Source organism: Typha latifolia, chromosome 2 (assembly GCF_019914945.1).
Source record: "Typha latifolia isolate L0001 chromosome 2, TyphaL0001v2, whole genome shotgun sequence".
In the NCBI taxonomy this organism is placed as follows: Eukaryota; Viridiplantae; Streptophyta; class Magnoliopsida; order Poales; family Typhaceae; genus Typha; species Typha latifolia.
This window is the reverse complement of record NC_133087.1, coordinates 1,688,467-1,708,383: the sequence shown is the minus strand read 5'-3', so window position 1 is coordinate 1,708,383 and position 19,917 is coordinate 1,688,467. Positions and strand designations below refer to the sequence as shown.

The 19,917-nt window shown below is 37.4% G+C and overlaps 4 protein-coding genes across 5 annotated transcripts; 3 read left to right on the top strand and 1 right to left on the bottom strand.

Moving 5' to 3' along the window:
* The first annotated feature begins 386 nt into the window (after positions 1–386).
* Positions 387–4,342, top strand: LOC140781491 (uncharacterized). Its single transcript, XM_073127477.1, has 3 exons — positions 387–576; positions 1,669–1,891; positions 1,978–4,342. Exons 2-3 carry the CDS (start codon positions 1,774–1,776, stop codon positions 4,017–4,019), a joined length of 2,160 nt encoding a protein of 719 aa, XP_072983578.1. The 5' UTR covers positions 387–576; positions 1,669–1,773; the 3' UTR covers positions 4,020–4,342.
* Positions 4,343–4,992: 650 nt separating this feature from the next.
* Positions 4,993–5,929, top strand: LOC140781229 (uncharacterized). Its single transcript, XM_073127126.1, has 3 exons — positions 4,993–5,479; positions 5,568–5,636; positions 5,736–5,929. Exons 1-3 carry the CDS (start codon positions 5,057–5,059, stop codon positions 5,811–5,813), a joined length of 570 nt encoding a protein of 189 aa, XP_072983227.1. The 5' UTR covers positions 4,993–5,056; the 3' UTR covers positions 5,814–5,929.
* An 87-nt stretch (positions 5,930–6,016) lies between these two features.
* On the bottom strand, positions 6,017–9,423 carry LOC140781228 (trans-cinnamate 4-monooxygenase). Its single transcript, XM_073127125.1, has 5 exons — positions 8,810–9,423; positions 8,164–8,525; positions 7,927–8,048; positions 6,602–6,884; positions 6,017–6,530 (listed from the first exon to the last, which is right to left on the bottom strand). The coding sequence occupies exons 1-5, from the start codon at positions 9,230–9,232 to the stop codon at positions 6,215–6,217; spliced, it is 1,506 nt and encodes a 501-aa protein (XP_072983226.1). The 5' UTR covers positions 9,233–9,423; the 3' UTR covers positions 6,017–6,214.
* A 6,866-nt stretch (positions 9,424–16,289) lies between these two features.
* Positions 16,290–18,456, top strand: LOC140782310 (WRKY transcription factor 55-like). 2 transcript variants are annotated; one of them, XM_073128804.1, is made up of 4 exons: positions 16,290–16,507; positions 16,600–17,047; positions 17,336–17,467; positions 17,746–18,456. In XM_073128804.1, exons 2-4 carry the CDS (start codon positions 16,605–16,607, stop codon positions 18,233–18,235), a joined length of 1,065 nt encoding a protein of 354 aa, XP_072984905.1. In that variant the 5' UTR covers positions 16,290–16,507; positions 16,600–16,604; the 3' UTR covers positions 18,236–18,456. The 2 variants fall into 2 exon arrangements, with proteins under 2 accessions (XP_072984905.1, XP_072984904.1); XM_073128803.1 differs by having other exon boundaries at positions 16,290–17,047.
* Positions 18,457–19,917: the final 1,461 nt, after the last annotated feature.

Genomic DNA, 19,917 nt, shown 5'->3' with positions numbered 1-19,917 from the left:
TTATGAAACTCTTAATTTTTTGTGTTAATTATGTCAAATAAAATATTATAATTCGTTTAAAATTCCGTCAATATTTATTTAAAATCTGATCCTCTATTTGAAAATAATAATATCCATTTAGTTATAATATAATTTTAAATTTTACTATCCGTCAATATTCTTATCTAAATTAAAAATATGAATTCAAATATGGGTTTGAACACTATCTAATCCATTTTAACGGACATAACCTCTCGCATACGGATTCCATAGAGATCCGACCTGTGGATAGTACAGTACACGTGTTACTATGCGCCTGCAACGGGCGTCCCACACGGGACAGTGGACCCCGATGAGGATCATCCGACGCCACAGACTATAAACACGGCGTGGACTTTAGGATCAACACGGTTGCTTCCTGCAGTCAAAGCAAGGAAATGGTCAGCCCACCGTCTTTCCTCTATAATTATATCTTTCCTTCACACCATCAAAATTCTACCTCTTTTGCTCGTTTCACACTCTCCACTTCCCAACAGGAGGAAAAGGAAAAGGAGAAGAAGAGAGAAGAAGAAGCTAACCCAAGAATCTGCCATCAAGGTATCTCTCCCCCGCCCCGCCCCCCCCCCCCCCCTTGTGAATTTGACGTGTTTAGGGATCTGCTGGTTCCAGTTTCCCTGGGCTCTCTTGAAATACTTAAGCTTCTTCTTCTCTCCTATATATGGTTTAGGGTTTGTTTGGGTTACTTCGATTGTCCTGGCATAACTTTTTATTGGCTTGAATATTGCATGTATTGGGAAATTGGGATGTATGGGGAAGAAACAAAATTAGATCAAGTGATGCTCTTTTCTTAGATTTTCACTAGGTTGGTCACAAATATTTGGTGGTATTGATACCTTTCTTTGTTTAGGTTGGCTTAATTTGTTGTATAGATCATGGCAGATAGCTACTGTTCTTCCCTTCCTTTCCCACTTGAAAGATAACTATTTTTCACACTTTCTATTTTTGTTTTCCTTTTGTTAAATATGTGGTTGTGGTGTTATTGTTGATTATCTAATCTTGGAATTTGTATGGTTCTTATATTTCATGATTGACATGGATGCTGCGAAGTCCATCCTCATTGGACTTTAATTATATGTATTCCGATTAGTTTGGGGTTCTTTGGGTTACTAGACCTTGATAATCACAGTAAAATCTTTAAATTCCCAATTTTTGGAACAAGCTTTATAAAAAAAAAATCAAAGACATAATCAGAATTTATGTTTGATATTCCAAGCCTAAGTTCATTGAGTTGCTCTGCTTTCATTTTCTGGAAGATTTTGATGTACTTGATTTGTTAAATAGATGGTTTCTTATTTAATTAACTGTTCTGGTTTAGCTCTAGTTTTTAGCATTTTTCAGGTATATCTCTTTTCTATAGAAAACTTTTCTTTTTTAGATGCATGTGACATAGAATATCTGGTGCCTTAATATTCCTGATAACTGAATAAAATATGTTCACTTAGTCTCATGGGTTTTAACTCGATCTCTTCTGGTCACTCTGTATGCCTATTGTGGCAACAATTTTTATCTTTTTGTGCTTTGGAAGTTAAACCTTAATTTCCCTTTGATACACAAGCATGACCTCATAACATAGCATATGTTCGATCCTACCCATTAATATTCATGTTTCTTTTACATTTGGTAATGCAGGAAACATCTGAAGGGTAGATGGTTAAGAGCTCAATTATGTCGTTGTAGAGCTATCAGAACTTCTGTATAACCCTGAGTTGATTTTCTTTGGTCCTTTTGATTAGTATGGCCAGCTCCATCGCTGGAGTGCGACTTGTAAAATGCCCAAAATGCCACAATATTCTTACTGAATTGGCCAATATTCCCGTGTACAAGTGTGGTGCATGTGGCACCATCCTCCGAGGTAAATTTCCACTAATCATTCAGGCTGCCTGTGGTTGTCAATAGTTTCTGATAAATTTCTCACAGCTTTGTTTCTACTGATTGCAGCTAAGACCCGTACAGCTAATGGACAAAAGGCGAACTTAGGAGAAAAAGTTCGAGCAGACATTTTGGACAACAGCCCGATAACTCATGAATTTTCCTCGGCAGAGAAGCAACTGAATGCCCGGTCCTCAGAGTTGGATGACAGTGTGGAACAAGAGAAGTCTCCAAATCTTTATGCTTTTGATCTGAGTGTTGAAAACACTTGGAAAAAGGAGTCCTTAGACCTCGGGTTAAATGACACTAGTGCCCGAGATCCTGAGATTGACATACATAAGGCAGCAAACAAAGTTAACTCAGAAGGCAAACTGCAAAAGATTTATGCTCAAGATGATAATGGTTGGAATAGCCAGGAGGACAAATCTCCAGAACTTAGTCATCAAGGTGATGTGAATATGAAACAGAGTGATATGATTGAAGATCTTCAAGACTCCACTAACAGTGATTTTTCGTCGAAGGATGTAAGTTGTGGAACATCCTCCCTGGAAGATACTGGTGATGAGGATTGTAACATTTCTATTACTACAGGTGTGAAAGAATTGTTTGAAGGCACTTTCATTCACAAAGAGGCTCAGGATCCACTTGATAGCAAAGAAAAGAGTGCGGGAGAGGATGATCTACCCAACAATGAGATGGATTCTGATGCAGCAAGGCATCTGCAATCTCAAGAGCTTCCGGCAAAACCATTATGTGAGGGAGATGCCTCTGCTATCACAGGCGAGTCCAATTCAAACTTAAAAGCAATATCATTTGACTCCGAAGATTTTCACTCTGTACTGAACTGGTTAGACCCAGAAAATGCTGGCTTAGCTGTGGATTCACCCAATCATCAAGAAGGAAGCCAATCAACTAAGATCAGATCTCTTCAACTCCTTCAGAATAAGATTTTAATGAAGATGGATGAGTTGAGAGATGAACTCGGTGAATTGTTTGGTAAATCTGCAGAAAGAAAAATAAGAGCTCTCTCCAGACTTGCCAAACAAGAGAGCCCTACTAAGCAAAACTTAAACTTCCCTCCTCCAAGAGCATTTCGGCCAAGTATAAAGGCATCTCCGAAGTATAGGTCCACTCATGGTCCTAACCTGGGAGAAGCCTCTGACATTTGTTTGCATTGCAAGACTAATTTATGCAGCGGGATTGGGCATTTAAGGGTTTGTCCTATTGATTCTTGTCTGCATCTTGAGACTATGAAACCGAAGATTCAAATGGGCTACAGCCACCAGCCATGTTGTCATGAGGCTCAGGCACATGACACTGAGTGCAAGAAGCTGCAAACCAAGGTGAAAAGGCAACCAAAGCATCACTGTCGGCCTATCCTGGGGGGCGCCCCTTTTGTCATCTGCTACGGATGCTTGAAGTTGCTTCAATTACCAGCTGATTTTATCATATCAAGGAGAAGATTACATAAGCTGCAATGTGGTTTTTGCTCTGAAATTCTTTTGTTCTCTTACAGAGCCAGAACTCATGCAAGTCCTCGAACACCTTCCGAGGTTGCTCATCCACCGAGCACAGTTGAGACCAATGCCAACACCAATACTACAACTAGGCCTGAGATTTCTACTTCACATTCTACTGATTTCGCCGGAGGGGATCCAATATCTTACACAGAAGAGTATGGATCTTTTGGCATCAGCTATTCTACCGAGACCGAACATCCTCTACATGTCTCAAGGAACTCTTCGTCTAATTTCATGGATGAGACGAATGGTAAACGACTGCATCGACTAATGGGCTACTCTTCAGCAACTGAACTGCTGTATCAACATTCTGATATTGATGATGACTTCGATAGCATAGATCCAACATCACTACATTTTCTTAGACATTATGAGGAACGATCAGTGAGAGAGAGTAAAGGGAAAGGCATCTGCATGTTTGAGCATCCAGCAGTAGAAAGTTCTTTGTATTCTATGAGAATGGATGAGGAAGAGGACTCGCCAAAGAGACTAAGAGATAGGAGACTTGGTGCACCTCTTAATGGATTGATGAGGAAGGGACTTCGGGAGTTAAATCATGGATTGGAGAAGATAAGGCTGAAGTCTACATGACTTGGAAGAGTTTTTGCTTGCTTAGACTAGTAGGATAATGTGAGCCAAGGAATCGCAGCAGTAGAAGTGGGTTTGGTAATCAATCTCCAAAAATTGAAAGCACTACGACTTGTGTCCATTTCTTGTACAGATGATGTATGCACCAAGTATTGCCTTCCTTTTTGTTTGTTTAGTGTACATATGATTTATTTTTAGGTGATGATTGATCAATTTGCCGATTAGTGTTTTCGATTTCTTCAGAGTGCAATATTTACTTCATCAATCTCTTGTATACCAGATCACAACTTTCATTGCTTGAGTTAATATTGAAGTCTATTTTTGTATCCAAATTGTCAGATTGCATGAGTTTCCTGTATCAAGTGCTGCAGAGGATCTGCTCCCCAAAATCTTAATCCGCTGAGAGATGGGCCCTAAGACTAGGACTCTGGCTAGCCAATGGGCTTAGCAAAGTGGAGATTGAGTCCGACTCACTAGAGCTATCCGTGGAAGATATGAGGCTTAGTTGCTGAGTGCAGAGTGCTACTCAACTTTTTTCTTAAAATTATCATGTAATGCATGTATCTCATGAAGGAAACCACGCTGCCAATGGATTGCAAAGCGAAATAAATGTGAGTCTAGACTAATTTTGGTGCGCCCTGATGACCCAATGCCCCCGGACTTCTGTAGCCGGCTCTCAGCCGATGCCTTCTCATCATCCTCCAGGAAATAGGCCACCTAAATAAAGCTCTGCCATCAAATAAATAAATAAAAAACCTAATCAAATAGAACAACTAACGCAAACCCCCCAACCACAAATTAAAACCAGGAGAGTTAAAATTCAAATTCCAGATCTACCAGACAGTCAGACATAAAGAGCAGTCAAAACCCAAAAGGACCAAAAGAGATTCCATTAAAACAATTACGGAAACCACGCTAAATGCCAAAATTGCTTTCTCCGGGCACCTCCGTCATTCCCAAATTCTACAAGGCTAAAACCGTACATTCACCATCGCCACCACCCTCAATAGCCGTTGCCACTTCCCACCTTTTGAATTCAAATGAACTCTTCCGTCCCTTCTCTCTCCGCAAAAGAACCAAAAATGGAGTCCTCGGCCACCAAAAGAAACCGGAAGCCACTGCAGCCAAAGAACCTGAACTCCATTCCGGCATCCGAACCGAAGCCTAATCCGAAGGAGGACGCGATCCAGCAGTTGATCCGAGTAGACGCGGGCAAGGAAAACCGGCCGATCCACACGGCGGAGCCTAGGGAGGCGTCGCTGGCGGAGGAGCTGGAAGTGATAAGGAAGAGAAGGGAGAGGCTCCGAATAGAGAGGAAGAAGACGGAGAGGGTCTTGAAAGAGAGGGATTTGGTGTTGGAGAGGGGGATGAGGGAGATGGAGAGGAGAGTCGAAGAGCAGAGGAGGATCGAATTGGAGATCCAGAGATTGATTGGATTCGAGGAGCTGATGTCTATTTGCACGGTAAGAAACTAATATTATTTTCCAAGAAAAAATCTTGCCTTTTTCGGTAGAGATTTGCGGTGAAATTTGTGTTTGATTTCTTGATCAGAAGCTTTCTCCGGTTCAATCTCTGAGGGCCAAAGAAGAGGAGAGGAGGAGCAGAGAAGAGCAATCACAGGCAAGTAATCTTTTCTTTTTCTTTCATTGTTTAGGCTATTAGTTCACTTCCTTTGTTGGGTATTGAACTGAAGAATTAATACATTTCCCCTCTTTGCAGGAATCATCAACCAGTGATGTGCTAATTAAAGGAGTTGTAGACCTTTCAAATGTTCACGAACAAGAAGCAGCAATATAGCTTCGATTATTAGGATTGCCATGTTGTTTCTTCATCTGTCTGGCATGAACGTAGCCAAATTGTTTGTTTGCACTTACTTGTATACATTAAGCAATAGATTTTTAATTTTTTCTTTCTTTCTTTGCATCACTTGTGCAAAAGTTTATTTGTGTTGCTCATTATTATTACTAACACTTATAACAATTTCAAAGAGAAGAGACAACTTTATAAAGACAACAATATCATTAAGTTTTAACACAAAGTGGAATTCTCTTGCTATTACAGACCATAGCAACGTTTGCCACCGTTGTTTCGTGTAGTAAAATGTCTAAATCTACAGACTCATTGCCACCAAAGTTTAACACACACATATATAGTTCAAGGAGAGAGTAATAAATAGCAAAGAAGCATGCATGCCGAGATTAGAGCGCTCTCGGCCGGCAGACCACTGTGGCATGCTTCAAGATCTGGTTGCTGAATTGGCCGGGCTTCTCAGTGGTGTCGATTTTGCTCAGCCCCGGCGGGGGAAGGAGGTCGAAGTTCTGGACAAGGCGGCCGAGGGTAATGCCGATGATCGGCAGGGCGAGGATTATCCCAGGGCAGCTCCTCCGGCCAACTCCGAAGGGAATGTACCGGAAGTCGTTGCCGCTGGCCTCGACCTTGGCCTCTTCCTCTAAGAACCTATCGGGCCTGAACTCCTCGGGCTTTTTCCAATGGGCCGGGTTATTGGCCAAGAACCTGTTACAATATATATAATTAATTTCACCGTTCTCTAACAACTTAAATTTTAAATATTACATTGACATTACCATGCGTTGACCAGAATTTTGCTCTCAGCGGGAATGTCATAGCCGGCAAGCTTAGCATCGGAGAGGTTCATGTGGGGGACAAGAAGGGGGATGGCCATGCGGAGTCGGAGGGTCTCCTTGACGATGGCTTGGAGGTAGGGCAACTTCTCCAGGTCCGGCTCAGTCACTTGTACGCCGTGGCCGAGGACGGAGTCGAGCTCGCGCCGAAGCTTGGTCTGGATCTCAGGGTGGTTCACTAGCTCGGCAATTCCCCACTCTATGGACCACAGTGTGGTCTCTATAGCTGCACGGTATAAAATTAGGTGGTCAGAACCGATGTGCCGGAATTTTTCACAGTTTATCTCCTTGCAGTATAGCAATTAATTTCAGAAAAATTCTGAAAAGAATAAATTTAATCAAGTATCGAAATAGTGGGATTGCTTCTGCCATCAGGAGAGAACGAGATACTTTGGCCAATTCGAAGTGTTTTGCATCAATATCCGCAAATGGAAAAGGTCAAAAGAGACTATGAAAAAAATAGGATAATACTGGATGCTCCTACCAACCACCCATTTGACCAAGCGGGAGATCCAAGATAAGTATAACAAGCACCAACCTCTTAATATTATATAAATTATGACCGGATCCATTCAACCCAACCAGAGTTTTAAAGAAATGCTTGCCATTTTCGAAAAGCACCGTAAGGGCCTTTTTGCAAAATTTTCGTTGCTCACCGTAAGGGCCTTCAGTCTTCACCCACCAATAGCATTACTTATCCGAGTTGGTGAACTAAACATGAACTTTATAATAAAAAAAACACAGCCCATGAGATATTTAGTAATAATTTATCTTGTCCCTTCCCCCTGGTGGGCTTTAATTTACAAATAAGTAAAACAAAAGGAGAAATAAAATAATGTATGAGTGGTAGCAAGTGGAGTTTAATTTTGTGTTGACTACTCTAATTAAAACTTAGTGCACCTAAACAACCACTCCTTGTATCTTAGTGTCCACAACTCCTACCAAATTGATTAGAATAATCTTTCCCTTTCTTTTGATTCCTCTATTAAGTTACATATAATTTAATCAGGGTGGTGACACCTATTATCGTGCTACATAACAAAATGCAAAAACAAATTGGATCACATGGTGCGCCAATATTTAATTATTCGAAGATAACACCACCCTAAGTCCCCCTTTTATTATTACAAATAAAAGACCTAAAATATAAAAATAATTAATCTCCATGTTTAAATATTTAGAGTAGTTGATGAGTTAAAGGGTGTTGTCAGTGATAATAAAAATAAAACATAGGAGTGTTTTTGATAAATTTTGATATGAAAGATTACCGGCGACGTTGATGTTCTCGACGATGTAAAGAACGTTGTCATGGTTGATCTCTCCCTTGCTCTCTGCATCGAGTATGTGATCCATTGCACACTTCACCTCTCCAGTTTCTGCCATCACTTTCCTGTTTTTAATAAATTAACATTTTAGAGGGATTAGTATGGAAATAAAATAGTAGAAGAAGACAAGGCACCGGCTTAGAATTAAAAAGGAGGAGAGTAAAAAAAATGAGCACTCACTTCCTCTCCTGGACGAAGTGGTCCTCGAAGACCTTCATTCTTACGTCCTTGAGTTGGTAGCACTTTTTCAAATAACCCCTCATGAAAGGCCTTAATACTGGGATGAAGTCCCCGTAGTTATAGTCGAAGCTTTGGGATAGCCTGCTCCTCTCGGCGTTGAGTGCTTTCAACTTGTTAAAAAGTGGGTCGTCCTCGGTGGCGAACCTCCGGTCGAACATGATCCGAAACATATCGTTGTACATCATAAGTTGTAATCTTCTTCGGATCACTATCCCCTCCTTAGCAGCCTTAGGGTTCGCCTTTATGTCTTCCACCACGCATCTCGCCTCTTCTTCCCATCCCTTCCTGTTATGCTGCACTACCTGATGGAATATGAAAGATTAAAATTATTATCTTTTGTATAGAAAAAAAGTTAGTATTTGTAATCACATATAGCCAATGGAGGATTATATATTTACAAATCGGGTTTCCTCCTTTTTAGTATATTTAAGTTAATAAACTAGCCAATACTAAATTGAGAAATAATAATAATAATAATAATAATAATAATAATAATTCCTTTTATAAAAAGAATAGGTGGCAGTATAAAACACCAAAAGATATAATTATTAAAATGGGACAAATAATGAGGTTTAAGCGTTCTGACCTTGTTAGTGAAGAAGGGCACGGTCATGATGCGGCGCATCTTGCGCCAGTGATCGCCGTAGACGGTGAAGACCATGTCCTGGCCCTGGCCGGTGAATATGTCGAGCACGACGTTCCGCGTGCGCGAGCCGAACTCGACGCCCTGCGCGTGGAGGACTTCACGCGCGAGCTCCGGCGACGACACCACCGCCAGGTTCCGAACGCCCATGCGGAGGAGGAACAAGTCGCCGAATTTCTTAGCCATGTCCATCAGGTTCCGGTGGTTCAAGTCGTCGCCGACTTGCAGCCAGTTGCCGACTACAGGCATTGGAACCGGCCCGGGAGGGAGCTTGAACCGCTTCCCGGCCAATTTGGACACGACGATCGCTAACGTCACCGCCGCGAATAGGCCCAAGAGGGCCTTCTCGAGGAGCATAAGATCCATGGACAAGGAAGAGGGATAAAGACGAGGAGGTGGGGGATAAGCGGTGTGAGATGATATCTTGGGGATTTTATAGAGTAGGCTCGATAGCGAGGAGTTGATGGATACCGTTAGACTTGACGGGAGATGGGTAGAGGGCCGTCAGTGGCCCGTTAGAAAGAGTAAACCATGCCAGCTGTTTACGCACATGACATGGGAAGGAAGTGGACTTCCATCATATTAGTAGGATGGAAATTAATAATAAATATTATTAGTATTTTAATATTGCATGAATTATGAATTTTTTTATACTGTATTTTTTTAAATGACAAATTTGCCCCTGTAGATAATTTGGGGTTGACGGGGAAGACGTAAAAAGAAATTAGGAAAATAATACATTTTACTCGTTAAATTCTAATAAAGAACGTTACTGAATTTTTATTTTTATACTATCTAGAATGTAAAACTGAATTAGATTGAGATTAAAAAAAAAAGTGTAAGACAAAAATATTCATACAATTTTGAAAATAAAAGTTTGGATCTATTTGTATTAAAACTAGTGTATATTTAATTCTTAGACGGCTAAATACATTAAAAAATAATATGAGAGATGATATATAAATTTTAGCCTCATCATAAAGATATAAATTTTTCTACAAAATATCTACACGATGGGAATACTACTAATCTTTGGGTTTGTTTGTGTGGGAATAAAACTTGTAATTAATTTTGAGAGTAGTTGATTTAGGAAACTAAAATTAGGTGATATAAGTGGGAGGATAGAGAGAAACAAATCAAATTTTATCAAAAATAAGAATAATCTTGTACTAAGATCATGATCATGTCAGTACAACATGTGGAATTATGGCGTTAAGTACTCGTTTATTAGTAATTTATTTGCTATAAGACATAGCTAATAGAAGTTGATAGAATCTAAGCTTCACAAGGTACAAAAAATGATACATTTAGTTGAGTTTATATGATTTATATCTATCTTTTCTTAGTTGATTCTATTTACATTTGGTGTGTATATAATAATGGCAAGCTGTAAAGAGTTGGTAGAGATGTTAATAAAGTTGTATTATATATATATATATATATATATATATATATATATATATATATATATATATATATATATATATGAAACTGAAAGATTAATAATTTTCACTATCTATAATATGGTTAATAGAAAAATGACCAAGTATAATCCATTTTTATATATTGATTGACTTGTTCCTTGAAATTAAAATATTCCATTTTTATTGGAGAGTTTTTTTTGTCCAATACTCCAATGTGAGTTGGTATTGATCATTCTTGATGAATTTAAACAATGCTAAGCTAGACTATATATATGTTTCACAGCTAATTCACCAAAGGATAAAACTAATTTATGTCCTAAGTTATATTAATAGCCGTGTTATCCGAGAGTTAGAAAGTGTGATAAAAGAAATCACGTTACAAATCGACTTGAATTTCTTTTTCCACAAAATATCTATCTATCTATCATCACAAACTAAAATAGTCAAACTAAGAAAAATGACAAAAAAATTTCGGCAAATTAGTAATGGATGGAATAGTAGTTTATTTTCGAAGAAATAAAAAAGATAAAAAGATTAAATATTTCCATAAATAAATTACACCATCCCCGCTTACCTACTACTGTTTGACTTCTTCATCCACGAGCTAGTTAGAAATTTGATGGAAGGTAGATATCAAGCATGTGGATTTTGACCATGTGTTTGAATGATTAATTAAATTTATGATTTCTAACAAATTAGAAAGAAAAGTAGATCAAGTGTAGATTTAATCTTTGAATATTTATACAAATAATTTGACAATTATATGCAGACTCGTATATAAAAGTTTGACATTTTATTAGAGAATAACTTTAAGCACAGTACGCTTGAGAAGATGACAACTTTTAACTTATTAAAGTGTGTTTCTTAACAACTTATTTCGCTGGTTCATACAACGAGGCAAAACTAATAGACATTTGAATTATTATTAATTTTTATATAGACTATGTTGTTTATCTTTTGAGTTATTTTGATTCTTCGACTATCTAACATATTAGGATTAAAAAGAGATCGTTATCAGATTAGTCTATTTGATCTTCGAATTTTTATACGAATAATTTGACAATTAGAAGCTAATACATATACAAAAGTGTGTCATTTTATTTAGAGAACAATTTCGAGCAAAATACTCTGTGTAATGAGAAAATGACAACTTTTGACCTATTAAAGAGAGTTTCTTACCAACTTATTTCGCTGGTACGTACGGTGAGGAAAGATTTAAGGAATCTATTTTTAGACCTTTAACTTATTATTAATTTTTATATAGACTATGTTGTTTAATTTTTTAGATATTTTAATCTCTTCAACTAGTTAATATTAGAATGAACATCGAGCATGTATGGCATATCAGGATTAAAAAGATATCGCGATCAGAATAGTAGATTTGATCTTTGAATTTCTATACAAATAATTTGACAATTATAAGCTAATACGTATACAAAAGTTTGACATTTTATTAGAAAACAACTTTGAGCACAGTACTCTTATTTATGTAATGAGAAAATGAAAACTTTTGATCTATTAAAGCAAGGCAAAATTAATGAATTCATATTTAGACTTTTGAATTATTATCAATTCTTATATAGACTATGTTGTTTATTTTTTGAGATATTTTGATCTCCTCAACTAATATTTGAGCAGGAATGATCATTGAACCCAGCTCTAATGAAGCCTCAACTGATATCAATTCAATAACAATGATATAAAAACTAATATAATAACATTTTGAGCATTTAGATGTTGATCTAAAAATTCATATTAGTCATATAATATAATATTAAATATTATATTATTTGTTTTGAGTCTTAACGAGCCAAGCTTGATGGAGCCGGCTCATAATCAAACTCGACTCGAAATTAATTTCAAACTTATTCTATATTATATTATATATGCTTGAGCAAGGTTAATTAATTTTGACATAATATCAATGTTAAAAATAGGTGATAGTTTACGAATCAAAGTAAGCAATCGAAGACGTTGGTATTATTTTCTTTCTTTTGTTCTCCACCAAACTCCTCATACCAAACCTTCCGGCAATTTAGATACCAGAAAAAATATAAATAAAGAGAGTTTATTCCGATATCTTTGTCCTAAATTTTGATTGGGATAAAAATAAAAACTAAGATATTCCACTAAAAAGCTAAATTACTAATTTGGTCCTCTCCAAAAATGACAGAAGAATTCTGAAAATAATCAGAATAAGATAATGTAATAGTTGTAAATATATTTAATTTTTAACCTAATTAGATTTTTTTGGCCTTTCTTCAAATGAAATAATAAATTTATTTATCTCGTTGCCGAACTAAAATGGTGGTTCTGAAATTTTGATAGGGATGGAAGGCAGATGGCTTCAAACAAATACGATATTATTATTATTATGATATTTGTCTCAATCCGTATCTTAGATGGCAAAGATGTCATTTAAGTTTGCATGATATCTTCCGGGAACGATCGCCATCTCAAAGTGGGCACGGTGATGCTTCTTGCACAAGCTATGTAATGTAATTTATATCAACCGGATTAGATCGGATCATATCAAAGAGAGATTGCGCTCAATGGATTAAGTCTAATTATTTTATTTGGTTATTTAGTTTATTTAGAGTCTTAGATTTTATTTAATTAGTTAAATTCAGCTATGCGCAATTTAAAAAAAATATTTGTAAAATATTCTACAGATATTTAAATAATATCAAATTAGTTGGATAATATCATAACCTCTAGATCTACAAATTTAGTATTCACGACTTCTCTTCCTATCTATGAATAGTGACTTACGGCTTATATCTTAGACATGCTTGGAATGAAAGATTAATTGGCTTTTGTACCTTCAACTATTGATTGCATCCGCTTCCACAACCCACCGCCACCATCATCTATTGTCGAGCCACCTTCATCAACTACTCGGCCTCCACTCTTTCATCACCAACATCCTATATTTAGGAATCCGTGCCTCCACCCGCGGATTCTAAATTTCGTGCAGAACCGTTACGAATCGAATCAAGCCGGTTCGTAACAGTAATTAATTCAACGACATGGGATACTGAAATCTACTTAGATTTCAATGTCCGATGACGAGTGAATAGGCCAAGACTATTAGAAGTTCATCGGTCCATCCATGACATATATCTAATTTGACTAAAAAATCTATACATTTTAAGAATTTTTAATAAACCCAATTAATTATGATTAAAATATAGCTTAAATTTTAAAAATAGACTAATTTACCCTTGCGTAATTCCAATAAACCCCACCCCGTTCCTGCGCTTATTTTGAGTTCATGTGGCAACTCTTTATAAATTAATCCTCATAATTCTCAGATTTTATACTATTAAAATTTAAAACACTGAATATTTTTCAACCCGGTCCCTCTAAAATCTATAAATGCTTCCTTCGATCGCACTGGTGATCTTTCCAATCGCAAATGGAGGTGAAGGCTAATGAGATTTGTATAGCAAATAATCAAAATATTTATATCCGTCATTCTCCTTTGTTTCTTTTTGTATTTTTCTCTAATTTTTTTCCTCTTCGTCTCCTCAGAGTTCCGTAACTCAAAAAGTACGATTAGGAAAACAAAAAAGTTGCGTTCTAGAAGGAGGATGTAATTTAGATTGTGATTTGGGGACAAGACCCGAGACGAGTTCTAGAAAAGCTCGTGTTTCGCAGTTTTTCTATTTGAACCCAATAAAAAGCTGAAATTCCAAGAGAGTGGGAGACTGCAACGTGGTAGGTCAAATGGGCCGATTGATACCACTAATCCAATTGGCCCAATGAATGCCAATTAGCCATCGGCTCGGACCCAAAGCCAGATCCGCCCCCACTTGGGCTCGTTCATGGGCTGGCCCGGCCCGGCCCCAATGTTTGAAATGATGATCTAAGCCCATGTTTTATAGCTCATCTCGGAGACTCTCTCTCTCTCTCTCTCACCTTGTAGTTTGTTTTTGTTATTAGAAAGTGAGCGAAGAAAATAATTAATTTATGAACTTTTTTTATTTTTGATTTTGGTTTGCAAAATATAAATTTAAAAAGTGGTTTTCTTTTAGTAAATTCTACTTTCAGTAAATTTAGTTATTAGAAAGTGGAACAAGAAAATATCTACTTTCAGTAAATTCTATACTTTTTGTTGTCTAATTGTAAAAAATAAGTCAAAGAAGGACTTCCTTGTCTATTAAAACTAGCTCCATTTCTTTCTTTTTAACTTTATTTCTTGAAAAGAGAGTCACTTCCTCAAATTCAGTCAATTTAGTGAACTATACCTTTTAGCAACTAATACACTTTTCACTTAAATGAGACACTTCATTGGACTCTATCTTCAAGTAGCTAAACACAACGTTAGCGTCAAAATGACACTTCATTTTGAAATTAACATAATCCAAATCCTACAATATAAACCATTTTGATATATTTAGGAGAAATAAATTTATAGTCTAATTTCGATTCATGACTCAAAAAATTAGGCATATGTATGTATCTAAACCCTAAGCAATAATATTAACCATTTGCTTAAATAAATGCGAAATAAATTTCAAAAAATAAATCAAAGATGAACATCAATATTTTTTACGTGGAAAAACTAAACGAGAAAAAAATCGCAGATTCAAACTCGGATCAATACTAATCATTAAACTTGTAGTAGTTATAAGACTGATTTACAAAACAACTCGTCGATCCTTACGACTTTGTTTTCCTCAATCTTGATCGCTAGAGCCTATGAGTCACTACTTTCTATCCTTGATCTCCAATCTTAATAATCCTCGAGATTGATCCTTCGTCTAGATGACCCTTAAGATAGTAAAACATTATAACTTTAAAAACTCCTTATCAAAAGCAATTACTAACTTTCCTAGGATTAATAAGATAAAACCAAATCCAAGTCAAAACAGAACTCTCATATGTCCAAAAATTTGCATGTTACGTGGGTACGTTCAAATGCGATCCGAGTGTATTTGAACAGTCAAAACGCGTTCTCTGTATATGTTAACGTCTGATTTCGTGTTCGAACGCCATACGAACATTGTGACTTATCTTCTCTAAAACTTAAAAATTTTTAGTCTAAATCTTATCAAAACTTGTATATATATTCATGAACATATATAAAAATATTTATATTATTTTTACTCTCACTGCTCATAATTACAACAATCAACATTTTCTCATTACAGCGTTTGGAAATAGATCTTGGATAACACAAAAGAGAATATTTCAGAATATTCATAGGTTAAACACAAACATAAATATTCGATCAATTTGATACATAGATATAAGTGGATACGACTAATTATAGCAATAATAAGGTAATATTTTGATTGGTCCAGAGAGACAAGTTCACTTCATGAACGAAATGGACTTCTAAATGAAATATAACTTGCATGAAGATAACGTGGGCTATCTTTTTTTTTTTTCTTTTTCTTTTTAAATTTTTATCGTTATCAACCCCCAATGGCCAATGCAAACAAAGTCCCAAAATTCCCCAAATTTTGTAGTACAAGAGTGTGGATCCCATGACCGGGTTGCTTAGGAGGAGACGATTAAACCATCAACAAATCCAAGTTACCCTGACAACACGCTACCTAATTTCACACCACTAGTCTACTTAATTGACACGGACTAGTGCTGCATTCTGACCACAATCAAACGAAGCTAGTTCGAAATTAAGTAGGACTAATTAGATTCATACCTCTTTAAACTATTACCTATTTTCATATACGATCATAAGGATCATTTTATTATTATTTAAAAATAAGAAATTAAAAGTAAACTAATTATCAGGGGGATATTAAATAGTTGAGAGTCAGAAAAAAGGTCTATATAAAAATAGACAACAATTTAAATATTTTAAGTGTAATTAATCTAATTAAATTTGACTAGTTAATGGCAATCCAAATTCCAAAGTGGTAGCCCAAAACACAAATCAACCATCCTAAGACCCAAATGATAGAAAGTTCTACCAACTCAAGAAGAGAGAGAGAGAGAGAGAGAGAGAGAGAGAGAGGTATTTGATATTTCCATATTCAAAGAGCTTTTCAACCATGAGAGGTCTTCCCTTAGACCTAAGAAAAAAGAAAGACAAACCCCATGGACCGTGACCAAGTCCTCCCTTCCTAATCTTTTGTTAAATTACTTAAACCATCGTAGCACCACCATCACCAACACCACAGCACCACCACCACCAGAGCACCACCATCACCACCATCACAGCACCACCATCACCACCTCTTAACCTGTAAGGAAACCTCTCCTCTCTATAAGTAGTAGTTATATTAGTCGTAGTAGTTTATGTATTAGAATCCAATAACGGCTCGTTAAAAGGAGTAGCTCCCATGGATGCAACCATAACTCAAATCCTGGAGGCATGCGGGCTAGCGAAAGAACTCGAGTCGAGTCTTGCCAACACGGCGGCCAACCATCCTCATTACCTTCTCCGATCCTGCGAGGAGATCGTCGGCGCTTTCAACGGGGCCATCCATTCCCTGCACCACTCCGTCGATCCATCTCCCTTCACTGCTACTGCACCCATGCTCTTCGCCGACCAATTCCTGCATCTCCTCCGACCTCGCGCTTCGGGCTCCGACATCCACATAACTGCGGGGGAGTTCGGCGGCTGCGGCTCCGGCTGCGGCTCCGGCTCAATATACGTTAATAGCTCGCACGACATGGATATCGAGGCGTTCGGCCGTCGGACGCAGACTGCAGCAGAGGGCTCGTCGGGTGCCGGGAGAAGACCGGCAGCCGGGTCTTCGGACCAGAGATCTAACAGGAGGAGGTAACATTGAATTCAAACCTTGAGCTAAGCTAGACTTCTGTGATCGTTTCCCACTTCTATTTGCTTGTGCTTGCTTCGAAAGTTTCAAAGGGTTTTTTTAAATTTTTTTTATTTCTTTTCCTAGTAGTGTTTATTTATATGGATGGCGATTGGGAGTTAGAATAAGGTACCGTCGATATTTACCAACACTTAGGGGGTGCTTTTTGGTTAATTTCGGGAGTTTAAAAGTTAGTTGAGATTGACCGCTGGAAAGCTAACCGTAACTGCTGATCGGATTGGATCCCCCAGGAGAGACGGCGGTGACCGGATCACCCGAAGGGTACCCGCCGTCACAACAGGAAACACCGAGAACCCCCCGGACGACGGGTACACGTGGAGAAAGTACGGCCAGAAGATAATCCTCGGTAGTAGATTCCCCAGGTAATTTTTCATTTTAAGAGTCGTGTTTTTTTCTTTCTAAAATCACTAATAGCAACGGTTTCTATCATTTTACTTGCTTATCGATCATATTCGTTTCCATTCCATCCCTCTCAAAACTTTTGGACGCTTATCTCATATGAATTGAACTACTTGTCCATGTATGATGTGCATTATTTTGGAACGTCTTTTGAGTGGATGAGAGAGAGAGAGAGAGAGAGAGTGATAGAGGATCAAATGATCGAATAATTATATAATTAATGAGTAATTGAACATGGCAGGGGATATTATAGGTGCACCCACAAGAACTACTATGGCTGCTTGGCAAAGAAACAAATCCAAAAGCTTGACGATGATCCTTATACATTTGAAGTCACCTATTGTGGCAATCATACCTGCTTAACTTCCACAAGGCCACTTCTACTCCCCTCTTTGGCACCAGATACTACCACTACTGCCGCCGTCACCACCAGTACCTTCAACAACAACAGCAACAGCAACAGCAATAACAACCACAACGACACTAATAATGATAATAATAATATCGGATTCTCACTCGTTGAAGGCATGATCACGGGGCAACCTTCAATCCTTTCGACGTCGATCCAACTCGGTAGCTGGATCTCGAGGGAGCTTGAAGGTAATCAAACTCAGAACGAGCAAGGTGGAAGAGAGGGGGATTTCCCGGTGGCGGATCTAGCGGATGTCATGTTCAATTCAGGTAGCAGCGGGAGTAGCATGAATGCAATCTTCTCCTCAAGGCAAGAGTAGAGACTAGAGAGGCATGCCTGACTGATATTAATTTGTTCATTGCTTAGTGGATTAATTAGGATAGGATGGGATTCACATTAACTTATTCTTTTTTAGCCAAATGGCTTGGAAATAAATAGCTACATAGTGTGCAAACGGGTGCACTTTTAATTCCTCGGTTAGAGTTACTGTAAGATTCTTCATTTACAATTATAAATGTACATTTAAAGATATGCTGTTTATCTATTTATTTTATTTTTTAATCTTTTTATTATTAAGAGTCATAATCCGGGTTGAAATTTATATTTGTATTCCTATGAAACAGTCAGCTAAGACCGATCTAGATAGAGATGGCAAGAAGTATATTAGGTGAAAACGATGCCCAACGTTTTATACAAGTCTTCTAGATTAATTCATGGAAGTAGTAAGTAGACGGTTTCCACTATTTATCCTGGTCAGTTCGTCTTCCCTTCCAAAAGATCTACTTTTGTGGTCATTAATTCTTTCTACTATGTTTGTTTTTTTGATAACAAAGGTAGATTTTGTATTACATATTGATTGTTCCTGTTACATAATCCGGAGCCGAAAAAGCCACTAGCTTATTAGGTACATCCAAAATCATGATTTCTTCTTAAGATAGCTAGTTGGTCTGCCACTTTATTAGCTTTCTCTATTATTTAGACATGTATAGGTTCACATAATATGCACAATAATAATAATAATAATAATAATAAGGGTTAATTACGCTAACACTTTTCAAATTATACTCAATTTTTATAAAGACTCTCTAAACTTTTTTAAGTTACAATGTCATCCCTAAATTTAGGATAGAGTGAAATAGATAACGACGGTGACGAAAAATACACAATGACCAATTATACTCATAATTAATATATCATAATAGTATTAATTTTTAAAGTAAAATAGTAAATAACTTAGTTTGTTCTCTCTCCCGTCTCCACTAGTTTTACCTTCTTAGCGCGTGAGCTAGAGGGCGATAGCAGCGAGCTCGCCGAGGCCTCCTCGTCCCACGCGGCGCGGCAACAAGCTCGGCACGACCGCCCCATCTCACGTGGCACAAGCAAGCTCACCCGTAGTGGAGACATGCTGACGCCCTCGCTCGGTCAAGGAGGGAGGGAAAGAATAGAAGGGAAGGAAGAATGAAGATAAGGGTGGTGAATCGTGAAGGAGAAGAGAGGAAGACAATTGAATATAATAATTAAAAAAATTATTTTTTTATTAGAATAACATTTTATCGTAATTAATGGGTCGTATAAAGATTACAAGGGCATTTAGGCTATTTAGAATTAATTACGTTTAATATAACTGTCATGTAAGCTGACTCGTCCAATTTTTCTGACATTATACTAACGAAATGGTGGCATTGAAATTTTTTAAAAGTTTAGAGAAGACATTGTAACCTAAAAAAGTTTAGAGGGTATTTGTGAAAACCAGGTATAATTGGCCGTAGATGTAATTAATAATACATAAATAAATAAATAAATAAAAATGTAGTCTACTTTAGCCCACTCGGGCTAGTTCTTGGGCCAGGGTGAGGCTTAGGCCTCATGTAGGCTCACTCAGGCCTGATTAAGTTTGAAGCGGATCGTATACGGCTGGGATCGGTCTATAAACTATTGGGCATTCTTATTTCTTAGAATGGACGAATAATCAAGGGATATCTATACTTAGATATTTTGAAC